Below are 24,288 nucleotides of genomic sequence, written 5' to 3' on the forward strand. Positions count from 1 at the left end.
GGGGTAAGGGCCACGCCCTTCCTCAGGATCGGCCTTTCAAGGCAAAAAATAAACCTAATTTTCGTCCCTTTCGTAGAAATGGACCAGCCCAAAGTGCTACGTCCTCTAAGCAAGAGGGTAATACTTCTCAAGCCAAGCCAGCTTGGAGACCAATGCAAGGCTGGAACAAGGGAAAGCAGGCCAAGAAACCTGCCACTGCTACCAAGACAGCATGAAATGTTGGCCCCCGATCCGGGACCGGATCTGGTGGGGGGCAGACTCTCTCTCTTCGCTCAGGCTTGGGCAAGAGATGTTCTGGATCCTTGGGCGCTAGAAATAGTCTCCCAAGGTTATCTTCTGGAATTCAAGGGGCTTCCCCCAAGGGGGAGGTTCCACAGGTCTCAGTTGTCTTCAGACCACATAAAAAGACAGGCATTCTTACATTGTGTAGAAGACCTGTTAAAAATGGGAGTGATTCATCCTGTTCCATTAAGAGAACAAGGGATGGGGTTCTACTCCAATCTGTTCATAGTTCCCAAAAAAGAGGGAACGTTCAGACCAATCTTAGATCTCAAGATCTTAAACAAGTTTCTCAAGGTTCCATCGTTCAAGATGGAAACCATTCGAACTATTCTTCCTTCCATCCAGGAAGGTCAATTCATGACCACAGTGGATTTAAAGGATGCGTATCTACATATTCCTATCCACAAGGAACATCATCGGTTCCTAAGGTTCGCATTCCTGGACAAGCATTACCAGTTCGTGGCGCTTCCTTTTCGGATTAGCCACTGCTCCAAGGATTTTCACAAAGGTACTAGGGTCCCTTCTAGCTGTGCTAAGACCAAGGGGCATTGCTGTAGTACCTTACTTGGACGACATTCTGATTCAAGCGTCGTCCCTTCCTCAAGCAAAGGCTCACACGGACATTGTCCTGGCCTTTCTCAGATCTCACGGATGGAAAGTGAACGTGGAAAAGAGTTCTCTATCTCCGTCAACAAGGGTTCCCTTCTTGGGAACAATAATAGACTCCTTAGAAATGAGGATTTTTCTGACAGAGGCCAGAAAAACAAAACTTCTAGACTCTTGTCGGATACTTCATTCCGTTCCTCTTCCTTCCATAGCGCAGTGCATGGAAGTGATCGGTTTGATGGTAGCGGCAATGGACATAGTTCCTTTTGCGCGCATTCATCTAAGACCATTACAACTGTGCATGCTCAGTCAGTGGAATGGGGACTATACAGACTTGTCTCCGAAGATACAAGTAAATCAGAGGACCAGAGACTCACTCCGTTGGTGGCTGTCCCTGGACAACCTGTCACAAGGGATGACATTCCGCAGACCGGAGTGGGTCATCGTCACGACCGACGCCAGTCTGATGGGCTGGGGCGCGGTCTGGGGATCCCTGAAAGCTCAGGGTCTTTGGTCTCGGGAAGAATCTCTTCTACCGATAAATATTCTGGAACTGAGAGCGATATTCAATGCTCTCAAGGCTTGGCCTCAGCTAGCGAGGGCCAAGTTCATACGATTTCAATCAGACAACATGACAACTGTTGCGTACATCAACCATCAGGGGGGAACAAGGAGTTCCCTAGCGATGGAAGAAGTGACCAAAATCATTCTATGGGCGGAGTTTCACTCCTGCCACCTGTCTGCTATCCACATCCCAGGAGTGGAAAATTGGGAAGCGGATTTTCTGAGTCGTCAGACATTGCATCCGGGGGAGTGGGAACTCCATCCGGAAATCTTTGCCCAAGTCACTCAGCTGTGGGGCATTCCAGACATGGATCTGATGGCCTCTCGTCAGAACTTCAAAGTTCCTTGCTACGGGTCCAGATCCAGGGATCCCAAGGCGGCTCTAGTGGATGCACTAGTAGCACCTTGGACCTTCAAACTAGCTTATGTGTTCCCGCCGTTTCCTCTCATCCCCAGGCTGGTAGCCAGGATCAATCAGGAGAGGGCGTCGGTGATCTTGATAGCTCCTGCGTGGCCACGCAGGACTTGGTATGCAGATCTGGTGAATATGTCATCGGCTCCACCTTGGAAGCTACCTTTGAGACGAGACCTTCTTGTTCAGGGTCCGTTCGAACATCCGAATCTGGTTTCACTCCAGCTGACTGCTTGGAGATTGAACGCTTGATCTTATCGAAGCGAGGGTTCTCAGATTCTGTTATCGATACTCTTGTTCAGGCCAGAAAGCCTGTAACTAGAAAGATTTACCACAAAATTTGGAAAAAATATATCTGTTGGTGTGAATCTAAAGGATTCCCTTGGGACAAGGTTAAGATTCCTAAGATTCTATCCTTCCTTCAAGAAGGATTGGAAAAAGGATTATCTGCTAGTTCCCTGAAGGGACAGATTTCTGCCTTGTCTGTGTTACTTCACAAAAAGCTGGCAGCTGTGCCAGATGTTCAAGCCTTTGTTCAGGCTCTGGTTAGAATTAAGCCTGTTTACAAACCTTTGACTCCTCCTTGGAGTCTCAACTTAGTTCTTTCAGTTCTTCAGGGGGTTCCGTTTGAACCCTTACATTCCGTTGATATTAAGCTATTATCTTGGAAAGTTTTGTTTTTAGTTGCAATTTCTTCTGCTAGAAGAGTTTCAGAATTATCTGCTCTGCAGTGTTCTCCTCCTTATCTGGTGTTCCATGCAGATAAGGTGGTTTTACGTACTAAACCTGGTTTTCTTCCAAAAGTTGTTTCTAACAAAAACATTAACCAGGAGATTATCGTACTTTCTCTGTGTCCGAAACCAGTTTCAAAGAAGGAACGTTTGTTGCACAATTTGGATGTTGTTCGCGCTCTAAAATTCTATTTAGATGCTACAAAGGATTTTAGACAAACATCTTCCTTGTTTGTTGTTTATTCCGGTAAAAGGAGAGGTCAAAAAGCAACTTCTACCTCTCTCTCTTTTTGGATTAAAAGCATCATCAGATTGGCTTACGAGACTGCCGGACGGCAGCCTCCCGAAAGAATCACGGCTCATTCCACTAGGGCTGTGGCTTCCACATGGGCCTTCAAGAACGAGGCTTCTGTTGATCAGATATGTAGGGCAGCGACTTGGTCTTCACTGCACACTTTTACCAAATTTTACAAGTTTGATACTTTTGCTTCTTCTGAGGCTATTTTTGGGAGAAAGGTTTTGCAAGCCGTGGTGCCTTCCATTTAGGTGACCTGATTTGCTCCCTCCCTTCATCCGTGTCCTAAAGCTTTGGTATTGGTTCCCACAAGTAAGGATGACGCCGTGGACCGGACACACCTATGTTGGAGAAAACAGAATTTATGTTTACCTGATAAATTACTTTCTCCAACGGTGTGTCCGGTCCACGGCCCGCCCTGGTTTTTTTAATCAGGTCTGATAATTTATTTTCTTTAACTACAGTCACCACGGTACCATATGGTTTCTCCTATGCAAATATTCCTCCTTAACGTCGGTCGAATGACTGGGGTAGGCGGAGCCTAGGAGGGATCATGTGACCAGCTTTGCTGGGCTCTTTGCCATTTCCTGTTGGGGAAGAGAATATCCCACAAGTAAGGATGACGCCGTGGACCGGACACACCGTTGGAGAAAGTAATTTATCAGGTAAACATAAATTCTGTTTTCATCGGCTCGAAGAGTCTCTGAGCTATCTGCCTTACAATGTGATACTCCTTATCTGATTTTTCATGCAGATAAGGTAGTTCTGCGTACCAAACCTGGGTTTTTACCTAAGGTGGTTTCTAACAAGAATATCAATCAAGAGATTGTTGTTCCATCATTGTGTCCTAATCCTTCTTCAAAGAAGGAACGTCTTTTACATAATCTGGACGTAGTCCGTGCCTTGAAGTTTTACTTACAAGCTACTAAAGATTTTCTTCAAACATCTTCCCTGTTTGTCGTTTACTCTGGACAGAGGAGAGGTCAAAAAGCTTCGGCAACCTCTCTTTCCTTTTGGCTTCGGAGCATAATTAGCCTAGCCTATGAGACTGCTGGACAGCAGCCCCCTGAAAGGATTACAGCTCATTCTACTAGAGCTGTGGCTTCCACCTGGGCCTTTAAAAATGAGGCCTCTGTTGAACAGATTTGCAAGGCTGCGACTTGGTCTTCGCTTCACACCTTTTCAAAATTTTACAAATTTGATACTTTTGCTTCTTCGGAGGCTGTTTTTGGGAGAAAGGTTCTTCAGGCAGTGGTTCCTTCCGTTTAATCCTGCCTTGTCCCTCCCATCATCCGTGTACTTTAGCTTTGGTATTGGTATCCCACAAGTAATGGATGATCCGTGGACTGGATATACTTAACAAGAGAAAACATAATTTATGCTTACCTGATAAATTTATTTCTCTTGTAGTGTATCCAGTCCACGGCCCGCCCTGTCCTTTTAAGGCAGGTCTAAATTTTATTTAAACTACAGTCACCACTGCACCCTATGGTTTCTCCTTTCTCGTCTTGTTTCGGTCGAATGGCTGGATATGGCAGTGAGGGGAGGAGCTATATAGCAGCTCTGCTGTGGGTGATCCTCTTGCAACTTCCTGTTGGGAAGGAGAATATCCCACAAGTAATGGATGATCCGTGGACTGGATACACCACAAGAGAAATAAATGTATCAGGTAAGCATAAATTATGTTTTTTATTATAGAAATACACCATTGATTAATATGTAATTTCATATCTCGTGAGCTGTACATTTTCAGATTTGTACAGACTAGAATTTCTCACTAGAAATGTCATAATTATTTATATAATATATAGTATTGACGAGATGTCCCAGTTTAAGAAATATATGGAATAGTTTTATTACCTCTTGTTCTTCATTCTAAGAGCTAGAGCTTGGGTGCAATACCGCCCCTTGCACGCGCACAGCCAATCACGAGCACACAGAAGCTGTCAATCTCTTCAGTCGGACTAGACCGCGGAGATTGAATTTCACCACCTTAGAGGTGGTGAAAGGTTAGCAAAGCAATGGTCTGATGACCGCTGCTTGTTAAAGACGGCGATCAGGTTCTCTTGTGAGAACCTGCAGCCATAGGGGCTCAAAGGCTGGCGAAAGCCTTTGATAAATCGACCCTTAGTCCTGCTTTTGGTTTTTGTTTTTAACTAAGTTTTTCTTTATTGCATGTAAAAGAGCCTTTAAATGACAATTATTATGACTTTTAGATTAAAGTAAACGTAAAAATAAACAGATTGTGTTAAAACAAAAGCAAACCACTTATTTGTTTTCTTGCAAAATGAGCACTTATAAACTTAAAGGGACAGTAAAGTCATAATTAGACATTCATGATTTAGAAAGAGCATACATTTTTGAACAACTTTCCAATTTGCTTCCTTCTCTTGTTATCCTTTGCTAAAAGGTTTATCTAGGAAAGCTCAGGAGCAGCAAATAACCTAGGTTTTAGCTGCTGATTGGTGGCTGCATAAATATACAGATTGTCATTGGCTCACCCATGTGTTCAGTTAGAAACCAGTAGTGCATTACTGCTCCTTCAACAACTGATACCAAGAGAATGAAGCAAATGTGGTGATAGAAGTAAACTGGAAAGTTTTTTTCTCATGTCCCTTTTAAGTTTTAGGTCACATGATTTTTGTAGCAGAAAGTCCTATATTGATCATGGGCAATAAACTGACTGGAGCTTTGTTATGCTGTCTCCTAGCAACGCTTCAAAAGAAACACTATACCTTTGCCGAGGCTGCCTCCTTGAGGGGCTGGGACAGGAAGTAAAGTTAAAAGGCCATGATACCCAAGTGCTGAAACACATGAAAGTGATGCAGCATAGCTGTAAAAGCTGACTAGAAAATATCACCTGAGCATCTCTACGTAAAAAAGAAAGATATTTTACCTCAAAATGTCCTAAGTATTCAAACTCCATTGTAAATTACTTTAAGCAGCAAATCAGTATGTCTGTCCCAGGGCTTGCAAGGGAGCGTGCCTCATGCACACTCATGGAATTTCCCTATTCAGTTTTAGGAAGTTTACTATGAAATCTCATGAGATCACGGTAAAAGAGTTCATGACCTCAGCACTGCTGATGCTGATTGGCTGCTGTTCATTTCTTCCTTTTTTTTTTAACTTGCAGCTGGACAGCAGCTGAAGTATAACTTTTTACACAGCACTTTGGTGAGCTGACTTAATTGTGAGGTAAAATATTTGATTTTTTTTACATATTCAGGTGATATTTTCAATTCAGCTTTTTACAGTTGTGCTGTATCACTTTCAAGTGCTTTAGCATATTAGTATTATGTCTCTTTTAAAAAAGGATTTAAAGGTAAAAACTCTTTAAAAAAAATTGACTTTTTTACAAAGATTTCTATTAAGTATAAGCCACTACTTACTGTTTTTTTGTTACTACAATGAAAAACTGTTTAATGTCCCTTTAATCAGATGTTCCTCTGTAAAAAAATAAAAATAATAATAAAAAAAACACTTTTTTGCTATGCGTTTTTGTCCACCAATAGAGATGTGTGAGTTTTCCTTATCAGCCAATAAAGTCCTATCCAGCACACAGCTTGAGCAGTTTCACATTTGAAATTAAACACACATCTGGTGAGCCAGGGACAAGAGGCATATGAGCAGCTACCAATCACCAGCTAGCTCTCAGTAGTGCATTGCTGCTCCTAAGCCTTCTTAGATTTATTCTTCAACAAAGGATACCAAAAACAAAGCAAATTTAATAATAAAAGTAATTGGAAAGTTGTTTAAAATTGCATGTTCAATATGAATCATAAACGTTTCGTTTTTACTTTACCTGTCCCTTTAATTATGAAATGCAGTTAACATAGCCTTTTAATTTGTCACAAACATAATTTGTTCTGTACATTAACCTCTTAAGGATATATGACGGAATTTTTCCGTCATAAAACAATTGAGCAAACTGAAAGCTGTGTCCTTAAAGGGTTAAAGTACACCGGCAGACATAATGCAGCAAAGCAGTTCATTCTGATATGACTGATAGTTTTTTATATATATATATATATATATATATATATATATATATATATATATATATATATATATATATATATATATATATATATATATATATATATATATATACACACACACACATATTAACAAACGCAAGTGCAGAGAGCTACTGGTTGGTTTATGCTTTAAGATTTCCCCCCCAAGTCTGGTACTATTAGCCGTGCTTTCCTAAAGGAGTTGTTTTTAAACCCGAAGAGCCGGAGATACAATGGGAGGCGCTAAGTAGACACCAAAAAAAAAGCTATATAATTTGTTACATTTCCTACTTAATATAAGGAGAGTCCACGGCTTCATTCCTTACTGTTGGGAAATACTGAACCTGGCCACCAGGAGGAGGCAAAGACACCCCAGCCAAAGGCTTAAATACCTACCCCACTTCCCTCATCCCCCAGTCATTCTTTGCCTTTCGTCACAGGACGACGGCAGAGAAGTGTCAAAAGATTTCGGAGTTGTTCCTCAGGAGGGATATATGCCCTTCGTTATGGAACTGGAGTTTTAAGTAGTCTTGTCAGCCTCTCAGTGAGAGCATTGACGAAATTTAGAGTCTGGAGATGCAGGGAGAGTCTTTCTGCGAACCCATCCAGACTGCCTGCTAACAGCTCCTTAAGCAACCAGTGTTGACGAGTTTCACTGTCTGCTTTCTTCACTCAAGTCCATGTCAGGAGCGAGGCAACAAGACTGTCACACTTGAGAGGCTGTGTTTCTGTTCCTCAGCACGGATTCTGGTAAGATCGTTTAAATTTTTACTTAAAGGATTACTTTCTGTTATAATTTTTAAGCTAAACAACTAACATATTAAAGTTAATAAACATTAATTAAAACCTACTGACTTATATTTTCTCCAAAACGAAGTTTCATAACGTTCTAAAAGTTATATCTTTTATTCGCTGATGATGTCACGTTATCCTGCCCACTATTTTCAGCACTGCATGTTCAAAATACTTAAACCAATAACTTTGTGTTTAAAGCGCCATTTTGAAACCTAGGTATTGTAAACGGATTGGTACAGAGCAAAGGATACCTAAGGAGTGGGTTTGGAAAACAATTAAATTTGCAGACAAGATTTCTGATATACGGTAGAGATATGTTAATTAAATGCTATTGATAAAAAGCGTATTTGGGGTAGTTAATAACAGGCATAGAAAATATTTACTTACAGTGGCCCTTTAAGTTGAAATTGCTGAAGACAGGGTCACAGTGCGACTCCTTTTATCTTTATAGAATTGTAGGTTAATATTTCCTGAGGGAGGTTATTGAACAGTGGGGATTAATCAAATGTTTCCTTTGATTTATGCTGCTTTATGTGTGAGATTTATTTTTCGGCTCATAGACTGTTGTTATGCAGTAACGGAACATACTGATGTTTTACTTTCACTTTGAACGCTGCGCAGCTTGTAGCTTGGTGCGCTTTTTCTCACAGCAGGGGCCTTCCTGCATTGCACACCACGTGACCGGGTGTGGTCACACTTTCGTTTTCTCTTTCCTGACCGAGCTAGCTGTCGGAGAGGTTGCTTCTTCTATGGTTGCCTGGGTCTAGGAGGTGGTGAGTGCCCCAGTTATTGGGGGTATAAAGGTGCCGTTTTTGTGAGAAATAAAAAGTGCATTTATTTGTATCCTACTGTTAGCTCAAGCCATGGAGGATCCTGATATGCTTGAGGGTACTCCCTCTATTCCTAATAGTAATACCTGTCTATATTATGAGGAGGCCTTGGTGTGCCCGCCCTCTCAACTATGTTCCATATGCATCAACAAGGTTATTATGTCTAAGAAGGTTAACCCCTTTAGTAAGACTGAGCCGTCCACCTCTGAGGACTCGCCGTCCCGTGAAGTGCATACCCATCCCTCTCCATTGTCACATGCAGCTTCCCGTAGAACGCCTGATCCTCTGTCTGGAGGGGGCTTTTTACCATCAGACTTTACCACGCAGTTAAAGACAGCGGTATCTGAGGCCCTTAGTGCTCTACCTTGCCCTGCTAAGCGCAAGCGAAAGGTTAAACATAGCTCTCCAGTCCAGGGGGCATCCAGTGATTTGCTTGATTTGTCTGCCTTTCAAGTATCCCAGGATGGGTCACACTGAGTCGTCAGAGGGTGAAATTTCTGGATCAGAGTCTGCTAACTCCGGCTGCGGAGGAGCCAGCCTTTTATATTTTCTTCTAGGTTCTGTCGACATTAGAGGTTCCAGAGGCCAAGTTGCCTGATGAACCTTTGATCCCTAAATTACAGTGTACGATGACAGGGTAGCCCCTCTAACTTTTCCTGTACATGTAAAAAAAGCGAATGTTATTAAAAACTAATGGGATAGAATTGGATCTTCCTTTTCCCCTTCGTCTGCCTTTAAAAAATATTCCCGGTCCCGGACTCTCAGCTGGAGTTGTGGGGTTCCGTCCCTAAGGTGGATGGTGCTATCTCCACGTTAGCTAAGCGTACTTCTATCCCTCTTGAGGATAGCTAATCTTTGAGAGCCGATGGATAAAAAGATGGAAACTTTTCTCTGAAAAATGCATACGGGATCTTTATTTCAACCGGCAGCAGCTGTTGCCTCGGTTGCTGGAGCTGCGGTCTACTGGTGTGACTCCTTAACAGAATTGATCGAGGTGGAGGGTCCCCTCAACGTTATACAAGACAGAATTAAGGCTTTTATCTGTAATGCAAACATGCAGATTATTCGCCTGAATGCTAAAATCGCTGGTTTATTAGTGCAGACGCGTCGGGCGCTCTGGCTGAAGTCCTGGTCTGCGGACATGACTTCTAAGTCTAGACTACTTTCCCTCCCTTTTAAGGGAAACATTTTATTTGGTCCAGGCCTGGACTCCATTATCTCCACAGTTACTGGGGGCAAGGGTGCCTTCCTTCCGCAGATCGTGTAGGGGGCAGACTGACTCTGTTTTCAGACGCTTGGTCCAGGGACATGCAGTATCCGTGGGTCCTGGAGGTCAGGGGTACAAGATGGGTTTGAAATCTCATCCACCCAAGGGCAGATTTCTCCTCTCAAGCCTGTCTTTAAAACTGGAAAAGAGGGAAGCCTTTCTGGGGTGCGTGCAGGATCTGTCCTCCTTGGCGGTCATTGTCCTATTCCTATCGCAGAAAGAGGTTTGGGATACTACTCCAACCTGTTTATGGTCCCAAAGAAAGAGAAAACTTTCCGCCCAATTCTGGACCTAAAGTGCTTAAACAAATTTCTAAATGTCCCCTTGTTCAAGATGGAGACAATAAGGTCCATTCTTCCTCTAGTTCAGGAAGGACAGTTCATGACCACTATAGATCTGAAGGATGCTTGCCTTCATGTTCCAATCCTCAGGGGCCACTTCTAGTTCCTTAGGTTTGCGTTCCTGGATCGACACTTCCAGTTTGTTGCCCTTCCGTTTGGTCTAGCTACGGCCCTAAGAATCTTTACAAAGGTTCTAGGAGCTCTCCTGGCTGTCGGCAGAACCCAAGGTATAGCAGTAGCTCCCTACTTGGACGAGATTCTGGTTCAAGCACCATCCTTTTGTCTAGCAGAGGACCATTCGATATCTCTTCTCTCTCTTCCTCGATCACATGGATGGAAGATAAACTTAGAGAAGAGTTCTCTCATTCCAAGCACCGAGGTAGAATTCCTGGGTACTATAATAGATTCAATATCCATGAGGATATTTCTAACCGACCAGAGACGGTGCAAGCTAGCTTCGGCATGTCTTGCCCTCCGGACCTCCTTAAGGCCATCTGTGGCTCAGTGTATGGAGGTAATTGGTCTCATGGTGTCCAGCATGGACATAATTCCTTTTGCCAGGTTCCGTCTCAGGCCGCTACAGCTGTGCATGCTGAGGCAGTGGAACAGCGATCATTTGGATCTGTCTCAACAGATTTCACTGGATAACCGGTCGAGAGAATCGCTCTCTTGGTGGCTCTGTCCAGATCATCTGTCCCAAAGGACATCCTTTCTCAGACCATCCTGGGAGTTTATGACTACGGACGCAAGCTTCTCAGGATGGGGAGCGGTTTGGGGTGCCAAGAAGGCACAGGGCCTGTGGTCTCAGGAGGAACGCTCCCTCCCGATCAACATTTTGGAGCTTCGGGCTTGGTCTCTTCTGGGTTCGTCCCGATTTATCAGATTCCAATCAGACAATATAAGCTCGTGGCTTACATCAGCCATCAGGGGGGAACGAGAAGCTCCCTAGCAATGAGGGAAGAATCTCGGATTCTGGAGTGGGCGGAGGCCCACATCTGTTTGCTGTCAGCGATCCACAGTCCGGGTGTGGACAACTGGGAAGCAGATTTTCTCAGCAGACAATCCTTTCATCCGGGGGAATGGTATCTCCATCCCGAAGTGTTTGCGGAGATATGCTACAGGTGGGGGACGCCGGAGATAGATCTCATGGCGTCTCGTCTCAATACCAAACTACCCATATATGGGTCGAGGTCCAGGGATCCCCAGGTGGAGCTAATAGATACATTAGCGGAGCCCTGGAAGTTCAAACTAATCTACCTTTTTCCGCCATTACCACTCCTTCCTCGTTAGTGGCCCGCTTCAAGCAGGAGCAGGCGTCGGTAATACTGATTGCTCCATCGTGGCCGCGAAGGACCTAGTGAGGATGTCATCTTCTCCATGGAAGTTACCTTGTCGCAGGGATCTGCTGGAACAAGGTCCTTTTTGTTCATCAAAATCAAGATTCTCTGAGGCTGACTGCGTGGAGATTGAACGCTTAGTCCTAGCCAAGAGGTTTTTCTGAGAGATTTATTGATACTCTCATCCAAACTCGTAAGCTATTTACTCGTCCCATCTATCATAAGGTGTGGAGAACCTACTTATTCTGGCCTGAAGAGCGTGGTTTTCCTTGGCATAAGGTTAAGGTTGCCAGGATTCTGTTGTTTCTCCAGAATGGTTTGGAGGAAAGGGTCTTTTGACCAGTTCCCTGAGTCTGTTTTGACCAGTTCCCTGAGTCTGTTTTACTGCACAAGAGGCTCTCTGAGCTTCCAGATGTTCAGTCTTTTGTTAGGGCTCTGATTAGGATCAGACCTGTGTATCTGAGATTGCCGCGTTGCAATGCGAGCCTCCTTATCTGGTGTTCCATTCGGATAAGGCTGTCCTACATACTAAGTTAGGGTTTCTCCCTAAAGTTGTCAGCCCGCAACATCAATCAAGAGATTGTGGTCCCTTCTTTGTGTCCTCCTCCTTCGAAGAAACGTTTACTTCAAAATTTGGACGTGGTTCGTGCTTTGAAGTTTTATCTTCGAGCTACTAAGGATTTTAGACATACTTCTTCCTTGTTTGTGGCATATTCTGGGAAGCGTAAGGGTCAGAAGGTCTCTTCGACTTCCTTATCTTTTTGGTTGAGGAGTCTTATCCGCTTAGCCTATGAAACAGCGGGACATAGACCTCCTCAGAGAATTGCGGCTCATTCTACTAGAGCAGTGGCTTTCCCTTGGGCCTTTAAGAACGAGACCTCTATAGATCAGATTTGTAGGCAGCTACCTGGTCCTCCTTACACACTTTTTCTAAGTTTGAAGTTTTTGCTTCAGCTGAAGCAGCCTACGGGGGAGAGGTTTTGCAGGCTGTGGTGCCCTCAGATTAGGGTCCGCCTCTTTTTTTTGTCCCTCCCGTTATCATTATCAAGGAATGAAGCCGTGGACTCTCCTTATATTAAGATGGAAAACATAAATTATGCTTACCAGATAATTTAATTTCCTTCTGTATAAGGCGAGTCCACGGCTCCCGCTCGTGTTTCTCCAATGGGCGGCCCCATAAATTTTGTGTTTTCTTCTGGCACCTTTTATACCCTGATATTTCTCCTACTGTTCCTTGTTCCCTCGGCAGAATGACTGTGGGATGGGGGAAGTGGGAGAGGTATTTAAGCCTTTGGCTGAGGTTTCTTTGCCGCCTCCTGGTGGCCATGTTCAGTATTTCCCAACAGTAAGGAATGAAGCCGTGGACTCTCCTTATACAGAAGGAAATGAAATTATCTGGTAAGCATAATTTGTTTTTGTAAAACACCACGTTAGTGCTGATGCCGGAATTTGCAGCTTGAAGTGAGTAATATCACAGTGAGAACCAGCAGTCACATTAATTGTACATAAGTAATAGACGTAATAATTCAGATATGTCTTACCTAGCAGGCATGGCATGTATTATTCTTAAAGGGACAGTCTACTCAAGAATTTTTGTTAAAAAAAGATAGATGTTCCCTTTATTACCCATTCCCCAGTTTTGCATAACCAACACTATTATATTAATATACTTTTTACCTCTGTGATTACCTTGTATCTAAGCATCTTCTGACAACCCCTTATCTCAGTTCTTTTGACACTTACATTTTAGCCAATCAGTGCTGACTCATAAATAACTCCACGTGAGAGCACAATGTTGGCTATATGGCACACTTGAACCAGCACTATCTAGCTGTGAAAAACTGTCAACATGCACTGAGATAATAGGTGACCTTCAAGGGCTTAGAAATTTAGCATATGAGCCTACCTAGGTTTAGAATACCAGGCAGAATAACACCAAGAGAACAAAGCAAATTTGATTATAAAAGTAAATTGGAAAGTTGTTTATAATTGCATGTCTTATCTGAATCATCAAAGTTTTAATTTTGACTAGACTGTCCCTTTAATGAAGAAAGCCATCCGTGTCATGTTAAATTGTAGATAATTACTGTGTGTGATAAAGTTATAACTTCAGTTTAAATTGCTCTACATTGTGCATTATTTATTTTATTTTTCAGACAAAACTGACATTTTATATTTAAAAAGACACAAAATCATGTAGTTTTAATCCATTTTTTTTTCCCACAGAAATACATGCAGGAGGCCAGGAGTTTAGGCAAAACTGTAAGGCAACCAAAACTGTCCGACCTTTCTCCGGCAGTGATTGCTCAAACTAACTGGAAGTTTGTTGAAGGATTACTAAAGGAATGTAGAATGAAGGTAATTATTGCTTAAAACAAATTCTGTTGCTGACTAAACAACAATGTGATCATTGGGTAACTCTTCATTTTAGACTAGAGACTGAATAGTATATATGTAAAAAAAAAAAACTACTTATGAGTGCAATCCACTAAATGTAGTTATTGATATTATGAAATATTCTGTGACCTATACCGCTAAAAATAACTTGGTTGTCCGGTTTTAGACCAAACGCATGTTGGTGGAGAAGATGGGTCATGAAGCTGTGGAGCTGGGTCATGGAGAGGCAAACATAACCGGACTGGAAGAGAACACACTGATTGCTAGTCTCTGCGACTTGCTAGAGAGAATTTGGAGCCACGGTCTGCAAGTGAAACAGGTAAGGTGCATACAGTAGTCCGTCACATTGTACTGATAAAACACAATTATTTGTGACCATTTTATTATTACTTCAAGAAAATAAACAACTTCACGGTTTTCTTTTGTTCCTTCTGTTAATAAGCTCAGCTTTGTATCGTCCATCAACTTCTTAGATGCTGCAACATTCCTAGTTTACTTTTAGCACCTTCATGAGTTAAACACATAGCTATAGTCGGGCTCCAAAACAGCAATACAATGCCAATCCTAAGATGAACACAACGGGTGATTGGTGGCTACACGCATATGCCGCTCTTAATTGGCTCAGTGTCCATGTTCCGCATTTTGCCGGTTCGTTTGTGAGTTTAGGAACATTACATTAATTAATCACACGGGTATAGCAAGCAGTAGTACCATAAGAAATTCTGTGTTTTTAATATTTTTTTTATTGGCAGTTTATATGCTTTTTCATGGTAACAGTTGTGCTTTGGTGTTAAAGGCACCCTGATCTGACAAGTCTCCACCGCATCTAAATATTACATAGAGCTCTTCAGACCCTGAGGACACCTAGAGAGCATTTTATAACTACACAAATGTTCATTGGTTGCTGTGTTTTGTACACCAGCCAAAGCATTAAATACATAGTTAAACTCTCACACTATCCTTGCGCCAATACTGTGCTGTGCAGGCTGTGGTTGCTGATTGGCTGCTCTTGACTGGCCTTCCAACTGTGCATTGTTCAGGAGCAGAAACGTGTTAGTGTGTGTGATTTTAAGAGAACATTATTTTTAAGTGTCTCCAAAGAGTAAGCAGGGCACGTGGGGAAAATATTCATCTGGCTGGCTAAGGACAAACATATTATCTGAGCTGTTATTTGTCAGTGTAAAGTTATTGGCTACTCTCTCTGCCTTAGCTTTGGCATATTGGCTACTAAATCCATGATCTAGCAAGATGACTTCCACACTTATATAGACAACTTTAGGCTGAGGTTTACAGAGCTTGTACTGTCCTATGCAGCTTTTGTAAAGATAAAATCTCCAAAGTGGTTCCCTTTCTGCTCCACAGATTCTGGTATTTCCAGGTGGATACTGAAAAGGTTTAGACAGTGATTCTCAGAAAGTTTCTGAATATTAAAGAATTTGTATTGTTTAAAAAGATAGATAATCCCTATGTTAACCCATTCCCCAGTTTTGTCTTTTCACCCTCATCTACTATGTTACTCTTTAAAGGGATATGAAACCCAATTCTATTTCCTAAGATAATGAGAGTCCACAAGGTCATTCAATTACTAGTGGGAATTTCACTTCTGGCCAGCAGGAGGAGGCAAAGAGCACCACAGCAAAGATGTTAAGTGTCACTCCCCTACCCTTAATAGTCATTCTCTTTGCCTCTGTCAATGGAGGAGGTGAAGTTTAGTGTCTGAAGAAATGAATTCCTTTTTCGGGTACTTTACCCTGCAAGCAAGGATTTGGGTTTTGCTGAGCCCACGCCAATCTCTTCAGTAGAGTAGTGGTGGCTTTTAAGCAGTTAGGAAGTTGTGAGGTAGTCCTTGCTTTGTTTCCTAACACATTTCTGTCAATGGTACAGAAAGCCAGAGTTGGTTACCTCAGAAGAATATGTCATATGCAGTAGATGGGGACATTTTAAAAATCCTTTATACAAGATTTTCTTTGACAGTGGGCAGGCACTTTGTCTGTTGAGACTAGGGGTTAATCTTCCCTTTATTTTGACGTTTTTCCTCTTTGGGCTAATTTTGTTGAAATACTTTATTAGTATGTGTATGGCTTATGTTTTATACAGGGATTTATGTATAAACTTAAAATTTGGCAGTTGGTTTTCTTTGCTTGCTTCGCTAGAACAGGCTGACAAACTGCTTGAGTTTGAAACCAGCTGCTGCTACTTGCATCTTATGTTGTAGACAGAGGGAAACGTGCGCCTTTTACTTGCTGCGTAGTTTCCTCTCTGCCGGTCATGTGACTTCTCTCTGCTGTCAGATATTCACGGACTTCAGTATCGAGCTACTATGCAATCGTTTTAGAGACTTCTGGCAGCCAAATTGTGGTATTTAAAATTCTTAAAGTGACAGTGTTTTTTAAAAATGCTTGTTATGCCTATAAAGATAAATTATTGCCCTCTGAGCCCAATGTCTCTCAGGATGATGCTGTTCAGACAATGGGGCATATATATCAAGGTCTGTCTGACCTGATCCGACAGTGCGGATCAGGTCCGACAGACCTCGCTGAATACAGCGAGCAATACGCTTGCCGTATTCAGCGTTGCACCAGCAGCTCACAAGAGCTGCTGGTGCAACGCCGCCTCCTGCAGACTTGCGGCCAATCGGCCACCAGCAGGGAGGTGTCAACCAACCCGATCGTACTCGATCGGGTTGATTTCCGGCGATGTCTGTCCGCCTGCTCAGAGCAGGCGGACAGGTTATGGAGCAGCGGTCTTTGTGACCGCTGCTTCATAACTGCTGTTTCTGGCGAGCCTGCAGGCTCGCCAGAAACACGGGGCATCAAGCTCCGTTCGGAGCTTGATACAGGTATACCTCACTTTACAGCGCTTCACTTTACAGCGATTCGCTAATACAGCACTTTGTGGAGCTGAAGTTCAACCTCCAAGGATTTTGAAACAGTGCTGTAATCATCGTGAGATTGCTAGAAAAGTGAATGGCACCATTTTGTTATGCTTCGTTCACTCTGTTTATAGCATTACAGTGCAATCTGTGTATCAGTGTTGTAGTCTGGCAAATTTTACTACAGTAATTGTCACTATTTTACAGGCACAGTATTTATTAAATACTAATTGAATACTTGCTGTTCTAGTGTTAAACTAAACATAGCACTATTGCACCCATAATATAAGTTAGTTCAAACATGTTTTCAAGATTTTAAACACTGAAAAGAAAGCTAAAACTGCCTTGTTTCACTTTAAGGCGGTTTTCACTTTACAGCGGGGCTCCGGTCCCTAACCCGCTGTATGAGTGGGGTATACCTGTACATATGCCCCAATGCCACAGCTTTCTCCTCAAATGTACCAAGCCTCTATGGCGTCATACAGTGACCTGCAGTTCCTCTCAGCCTCCTGGAGGAGTTTATTAGCCTGCAGATTTTGCTGCACATGTATCTTCTGCAGTATCTGCGGCATTATCTGCTTTTCCTATGCTGGGAAAACGGAAGAAGAAAATTAGACATTTAGATAGTAAGGTTTCTGTTCCATCTACTGCTACACAGGTTGCCCTCCCTCGTAAGTCTGATGAGGAGGATACGCTGGTAGCTTCTGAGGGTGAAATATCAGATTCGGACAGTATTATTCCATCATCTGATACTGAAGAAGTAAACTTCAGATTTAAACACCTTCGTGTACTATTAAAGAAGGTATTGGCTACTTTCAACGACTCCGATACTCTGTCGTTGTCAACCCTAAGAAGTCTAGTAAACTTAATAAATACTATGATGTTCCTTCCTCTGTGGAAGTTTTTCCTGTCCCCGACCGTGTGACGGAGATTATTTTACATGAATGGGAAAAGCCAGGGATTCCTTTTTCCCCGTCTCCCGTATTTAAAATGATGTTTCCTGTTGCTGACTTCATTAAAGATTCTTGGAGCACAGTGCCTAAAGAAGAAGGGGCTAATTCTACTCTGGCTAAGAGAACTACGATCCCTATAGAGGATAGCTGTTCCTTTAAGCATCCCATGGACAAAAAGCTGGAAGCTTATTTGAAGATGTATGTTCATCAAGGTCTTCAATGGCAACCTGCAGTTTGTATTGCCACAGTAGCAAGTGTGGCATCTTATTGGTGCAACGTCTTGTCTGAATCAATTTTAGTAGAGACTCAATTGGAGGAGATACATGATAGAAAGGCTCTCAAACTAGCCAATTCCTTTATCTCTGATGCTAACATGCAAGTTATTAGACTGGGGAGCCAAGATATCTGGCTTCACTGTCCTAGCCCGCAGGGCATTGTGGCTAAAATCTTGGTCAGCTGATGTTACCTCTAAGTCCAAGCTTCTGATGCTTCCTTACAATTGGAAGACCTTGTTCGGACCTGGTCTGACAGAAATAATTTCTGATATTACGGGTGGAAAAGGGTCTTTTCTACCGCAAGACAAGAAGAACAGACTCATAGTACGTCAAAGTAATTTTCGTTCCTTTCGTAAAATCAAAGGTCAAAAGTCTTCCTCTCCCTCTTCTAGGCAGGAGCAGTCTTCTTGGAAGCGCAGTCAGTCTTGGAATAAGGGGAAGCAATCAAAGAAACCCTCAGCTGAGTCTAAGTCAGCATGAAGGGTCGTCCCCCAGTCTGGGTTCGGATGAAGTGGGGGGTAAACTTTCCCAGATCCTTGGGCTGTGGACATAGTATCTCAGGGCTACAAAATAGAATTCTACACTTTTCCTCCCAGGGCAGATTCCACCTCTCAAGATTATCTGCAGATCAGGTAAAAAGAGAGGCATTCTTGAACTGCGTTCAGAACCTTTCCTCCCTGGGAGTGATTGTTCCAGTAAGGGAACAGGGTCTAGGATTCTATTCAAATCGATTTGTGGTTCCCAAAAAAAGAGGAAACTTTTCGACCCATTTTAGACCTAAAGTGCCTCTACAAGTTTCTCAGGGTACCGTCCTTTAAAATGGAAACCATTTGTTCAATTCTTCCTTTGGTCCAAGAGGGTCAGTTCTTGACGACCATAGATCTGAAGGACTTGTATCTTCATGTTCCCATCCACAGGAATCATCACAAATTCCTGAGATTCGCCTTTCTAGACAAACACTTTCAGTTTACGGCTCTTCTGTTTGGCCTTGCCACCGCTACCATAATTTTCTCAAAGGTTCTAGGGGCTCTTATAGCAGTGATCAGGTCTCGGGGAATTGCAGTGGTGCATTTATCTGGACGACATTTGATCAGGCATCATCTTTTCAACAAGCAAACTCTCATACAGAGATCTTGTTGTCTTTTCTACGTTCCCACGGTTGGAAAGTGAATCTGCAAAAGAGTTCCCTTTTTCCAGCTACAAGAGTGCTTTTCTTAGGGACCATAATAGATTCCCTATCTATGAAAATTTTTCTGACGGAGGTCAGAAAATCCAAAATTCTCTCTTTCTTGCCTCTCTCTTCAATCTACTGTTTGACCATCAGTGGCTCAATGTATGGAGGTAATTGGTCTGATGGTCTCTTCCATGGACACAATTCCCTTTGCTTGTTTCCATTTGAGAGCTCTGCAATTATGCATGCTCAGATAATGGAATGGAGACCATTCAGATCTGTCTGAGGATAGATCTAGACCAGTCGACAAGACTCTCTCCCGTGGTGGCTTTCTCAGGGCACATGCTTTCGGAGACCTTCCTGGGTGATTGACCACGGACGCTAGCCTGCTAGGCAGGGGAGCAGTCTGGGACTCGTTAAAGGCGAAGGGATTATGGACTCGGGAGGAGTCTGCTCTCTCCGTAAACATCTTGGAATTGAGAGCGATTTACAATGCTCTGATGGCTTGGCCTCAATTGTCCTTAGCCCGGTTTATCAGGTTAGTTGGACATCACCTCAGTGGCTTACATCAACCACCAGGGTGGAACTCAGAGTTCCTTAGCCATGAAGGAGGTGGCACGGATTATTTAGTGCGTGAAAGCTCACAATTGTTTATCTGTCATCCACATTCCTGGAGTGGAAAACTGGGAAGCGGATTTCCTGAGCAGACAGACATTTCGTCCCGGGGAGTGGGCTCTCCATCTGGAGGTGTTCTCCAGGTTAACCCTCAAATAGGGGGTGCTAGAGTTGGATATGATGGCGCCTCGGCAGAACGCCAAGGTACAGTTTAAGGTCAAGAGATCCTCAGGCCGCTCTTATAGATGCTCTGGCTCTGGAATTTCGGCCTAGCATACCGGTTTCCTCCATTTGCGGTCCTTCAACGAGTTATTGCTTGTCTCAAACAAGAGAGAGCATTGGTAATTCTAATAGCTCCTGCATGGTCTCGCAGGATCTGGTATGCAGACCTAGTGAAGATGTCTTCTCGGCTGCCTTGGAGGTTGCCTCTGAGGAAGGACCTTCTAACTCGAGGTCCATTCCTCCTTCCAAATCTCATTTCTCTGAAACTGACTGCTTGGAGATTGAAAGCTTAGTTCTGTCTAAGCGTGGATTTTCTTAGTCGGTCATTGAGACCATGATCCAGGCTTTCAAGCCTGTTACTCCAAAAATTTACCATAAGGTATGGCGTAAATATACCTTTATTGGTGTGAATCTAAGCGCTACTCTTGGAGTAGGGTCAGGATCCCTAGAATTTTGTCTTTTCTCCAAGAAGGTCTGGAGAAAGGGTTGTCAGTCAGTTCTCTGAAAGGTCAGATTTCTGCATTATCTATTGTGTTACACAAGCGTCTGGCGGATGTGCCAGATGTTCAATCTTTTTGTCAGGCTCTGGTCAGAATCAGGCCTGTGTTTAAACCTGTTGCTCCTCCTTGGGGCCTTAATCTTGTTCTTAAAATTTTGCAGCAGGCTTCGTTTGAGCCAATACATTCCATAGATATTAAGTTGCTATCTTGGAAGGGTTTGTTTCTTATTGCTATCTCTTCTGCTCGGAGAGTTTCAGAAATCTCGGCTTTGCAGTGTGATTCACCTTACCTTATCTTTCATGCAGATAAGGGGGTTCTTTGTACTATATTGGGGTTTCCTCCTAAAGTGGTTTTGGATAGAAATATTAATCAGGAAATTGTTGTTCCTTCTCTCTGTCCCAATCCTTCTCATAAAAAACGTCTGTTGCACAACTTGGATGTTGTGCGTGCTCTAAGATTCTACCTACAGGCGACTAAGGATTTTCGCCTGATAAAAGAAATTTTATCAGGTAAGCACAAATTTTTGTATTTTGCAATTTTAAGCAACTCTCTAATTTACTCTTATTAATTTTCATCTTTCTCTTGGTATCTATTTGAAAAGCAGGAATGTAAGCTTAGGAGTCGGCCCATTATTTTGTTCACCACCTGGGTAGCACTTGCTGAATGGTGTCTAAATGTAGAGACCAATCACCAAGAACTATCCAGGTGCTGAACCAAAAATGGGCCAGCTTACATTCTTCCTTTTTCAAATAAAGATACTAAGAACGAAGAAAAATGATAATAGAAGTAAATTAGAAAGTTGCTTAAAATTGCATGCTCTATCTGAATCATAAAAGAAAAAAATTGGGTTTTATATCCATTTAAATGGCTGTTCCATTTGTCTAAATAAAAAAAATAAAAAATACAAGAAGACTTCTCAGCAAATGATTGATGTTGTATAATCCCTTAACATTATTTGATTAAAGAAAGGAAGAGAACAGGTCTCAAATATTTTCATTGGTGTTTGTTGTGTTCTGCTGTCCTTACAAGCTCTTGTCGTGAGCCCCACCTGTTACGTTTAAGGTTAATTTTACCAGAACGGTTGCTTTGTTATAGATCTGGTATCACACAGCTGAACAACTGTGCAAAGCAGATACAGTATATGTTGTGGTTGCACACATTCATAGTTTGTTTTTATTCTTCAAATGCTGCCTGTGATGACTGCAAAACTCATTAGGTATTGCTTTTATGTCTGCCCCACCCGTGGTTCTTTGTTGTTGCATCAAGCATAATGAATTGGATTTATCGCCTTCAGCAATCTACCTTTTCAAATTTAATTCTTAAAGGGACATAATAGAATTGTGAAATTATTTTAGTTCATTTGAATAGAAGCATTTTTGCAACATTTATCTATTAGAAAAAAACACTTTTAATTATTATGTATTACTGTTTTTAGAAGCATACACACATTCAGACACCACACTTTGTCAGTCAGTGCTGGCATGTATGGTATACATTAAAGGGACATTAAACACTAAATAAACATTAGATAGAATGATGCATTAAAAAAAAAAAGATTAGTCTGAGAATAACATGTAGATGTATTTTGTTAAAGTTTAATTAGATGTTTAAATATTGACAAAATAAGTTTTAGTGTCTATAAAACAATGGGAGCTGCCATGTTGTAACTTAGGTTACCTTCTCTGCTGTGGCCAATTAGGGACAGTTATAAATAGGTCACTAGAGTGTGCAGCCAATGACTGTGTGGAATATAACAGTGTTCTGCACTTCCATTTCTAACCGGTACTGAAATGCTCACAATTTCATAATCTAATTACAGAAAAGGGACAAAATAAATAATGTATTTATGTGTATATATAATCTCATCTCCTCAGTGTTTAATGTCCCTTTAACTGATTTCTGACCTTATACACACCATCTCTAGGTCTTTGAGGGGGCTCTCTGTTTCTATGAGCGTGCACTTGGTTTGAGCAGCATATGTCAATGAAAACATATCTTTTACTAGAAGCATTACTGCAACTGAAAGTATATTGCAAAAAATGTTTTTTGTTAAAAATTAAAATGCACTCCATTAACATTTCAGTTTTGACCATTACGTCCCTTTAAAAGAGACATACTACCCATATGATAAATCATTTGAAAGTAACGTACTGTAAAAAGCGGATAAGGAAATATCACCTTTACATCTCCCTGTAAAAAAAAACCAACATATTTTACTTCAAAATTTCTTCAGCTCACAATAGTAAGTCCTGTGTGAACTGTAGTGACTGTCAGCATGTTTAAAAAAAAATAATTAAAAATCAGCTTCATGCCTTGATTTACTGTGATCGCGTGAGATTTTACTAAAATCTTGTGAGCTTTCATAGTAAACTTTCTTAAGCTGAGGAGAAAAATAAGTTGACACTGCCTGCACATGCTCCTGGGATCCTAGAATGGGATGTGGCTACTGAGGAGATTGTGAGGTAAAATATCTTCCTTTCTTACATAAAGATGTTCAGGTGATATTTTCTAGTCAGTTTTTACTATGCTGCTGGGTATCGTGTCCCTTTAAGGCAAGGAAACGGCGCACAGTGAAGGGACTTTATGTGACACGTGTTTAGTGGATGAGTAGGTTGAGATTTAAAGGACATTGCACGAAGTCTGCGGCCATGTTTTGCTTTGCTGTATGTTTTGCAAATTCTTTTTGCACAGTATAATCTTTGCAGCCTGTGTGTTGTTTTCCTGCTTTAATACAAGTCACCTTTTTGCAGGGTAAATCTGCTCTATGGTCTCATCTTCTTCATTTCCAGGAAAGGGAAGAAAAGCATGAACATTTCATAAACTCACCAGGTGGATATCGGAACAAAACTAAAATTAAACAAATGAGCGTTTTTTTTAAACATTAAGCTAAACTTGTTTGTTTTACATTTTAATTTAGTTCTCTGCTTTTTTTTCTTCTAATATGCAGTTTCCCTTGCACCAGAGAGAAGAAAATCTGACACCGGCGTTAACCTGCCATCCCTTAGAGTGTCTCTTATTCAGGATATGAGGTACGGAGAGGGCAGATTCTTTGTAGTCTGCATTTTTTGTTTCTAATGGTGAAAATGTGAAGAATATACACAGACCAGAGGTGAATATTGTCCTGTCCACTAGTGTTACAACACAACGCCTTCTCATAGGGACAGCAGTGACGTGTCTGACACACATTGTCTTCACAGGCGCACTACTCACCACCACTAGCTGTCTGAGCTTTTGTATATTGGTGCACAGGCCCTCAAAGCATATGTGCGTATGCTGCTGAAAACACTACTTACTTTGACTAGAAGCATTGTTGCTAATGGAAGTATATTACAAAAATGCTTCTATGGTAAATTGAAATGCACATTTTAATTTTGACCATTCAATCCCTTTAAAATGACCAGTTTACAGAGTTTGGATATTATGTAGCTTGTTAATGTAATATGTTGTGGCTTTATATTGATTTTAGTGGTTGTCTGTAATAAATATATAGATAATGGTCTGCAGTGAAATATACAGTAGAACAATTTACCTATACAGAATGTAAATCTTTATACAAAGTCCTATGACTGTTGCTTACACATGATGGGGGGGGGGGAGTTCATTGCTTCGTTAAGGAAAATGTGTCCTTTTAAGCTTTGTTTGCGTTTTCAAATATCATGTATATCCTTAAACAACACTTCACTAAACTGGTGCAAAACATTGTTCAGCAAATAGGGCTGTATACATTCCCAATTCTCTTTTCAGTTTGCAGGTTGCAAACAGGGCTCTGCCAACCCTTATGTCCATATAACCTACAAAACACTGCAA

At 41.9% G+C, this 24,288-nt stretch overlaps 1 protein-coding gene across 3 annotated transcripts in view; it reads left to right on the top strand.

Annotated features, from left to right (window-relative positions):
* The window catches only part of DENND5B (DENN domain containing 5B), a 254,424-nt gene that overhangs the window by 132,590 nt on the left and 97,546 nt on the right, over nt 1-24,288 (top strand). For all 3 annotated transcript variants that reach the window (XM_053719025.1, XM_053719026.1, XM_053719027.1), the window contains 4 exons: nt 13,703-13,834; nt 14,040-14,192; nt 23,232-23,310; nt 23,429-23,510. In XM_053719025.1, coding sequence (XP_053575000.1) covers nt 13,703-13,834; nt 14,040-14,192; nt 23,232-23,310; nt 23,429-23,510 — 446 coding nt within the window. The remainder of the gene's footprint in view (nt 1-13,702; nt 13,835-14,039; nt 14,193-23,231; nt 23,311-23,428; nt 23,511-24,288) is intronic.

The sequence above is a fragment of the Bombina bombina genome, chromosome 6 (genome assembly GCF_027579735.1).
Source record: "Bombina bombina isolate aBomBom1 chromosome 6, aBomBom1.pri, whole genome shotgun sequence".
Classification (NCBI taxonomy): Eukaryota; Metazoa; Chordata; class Amphibia; order Anura; family Bombinatoridae; genus Bombina; species Bombina bombina.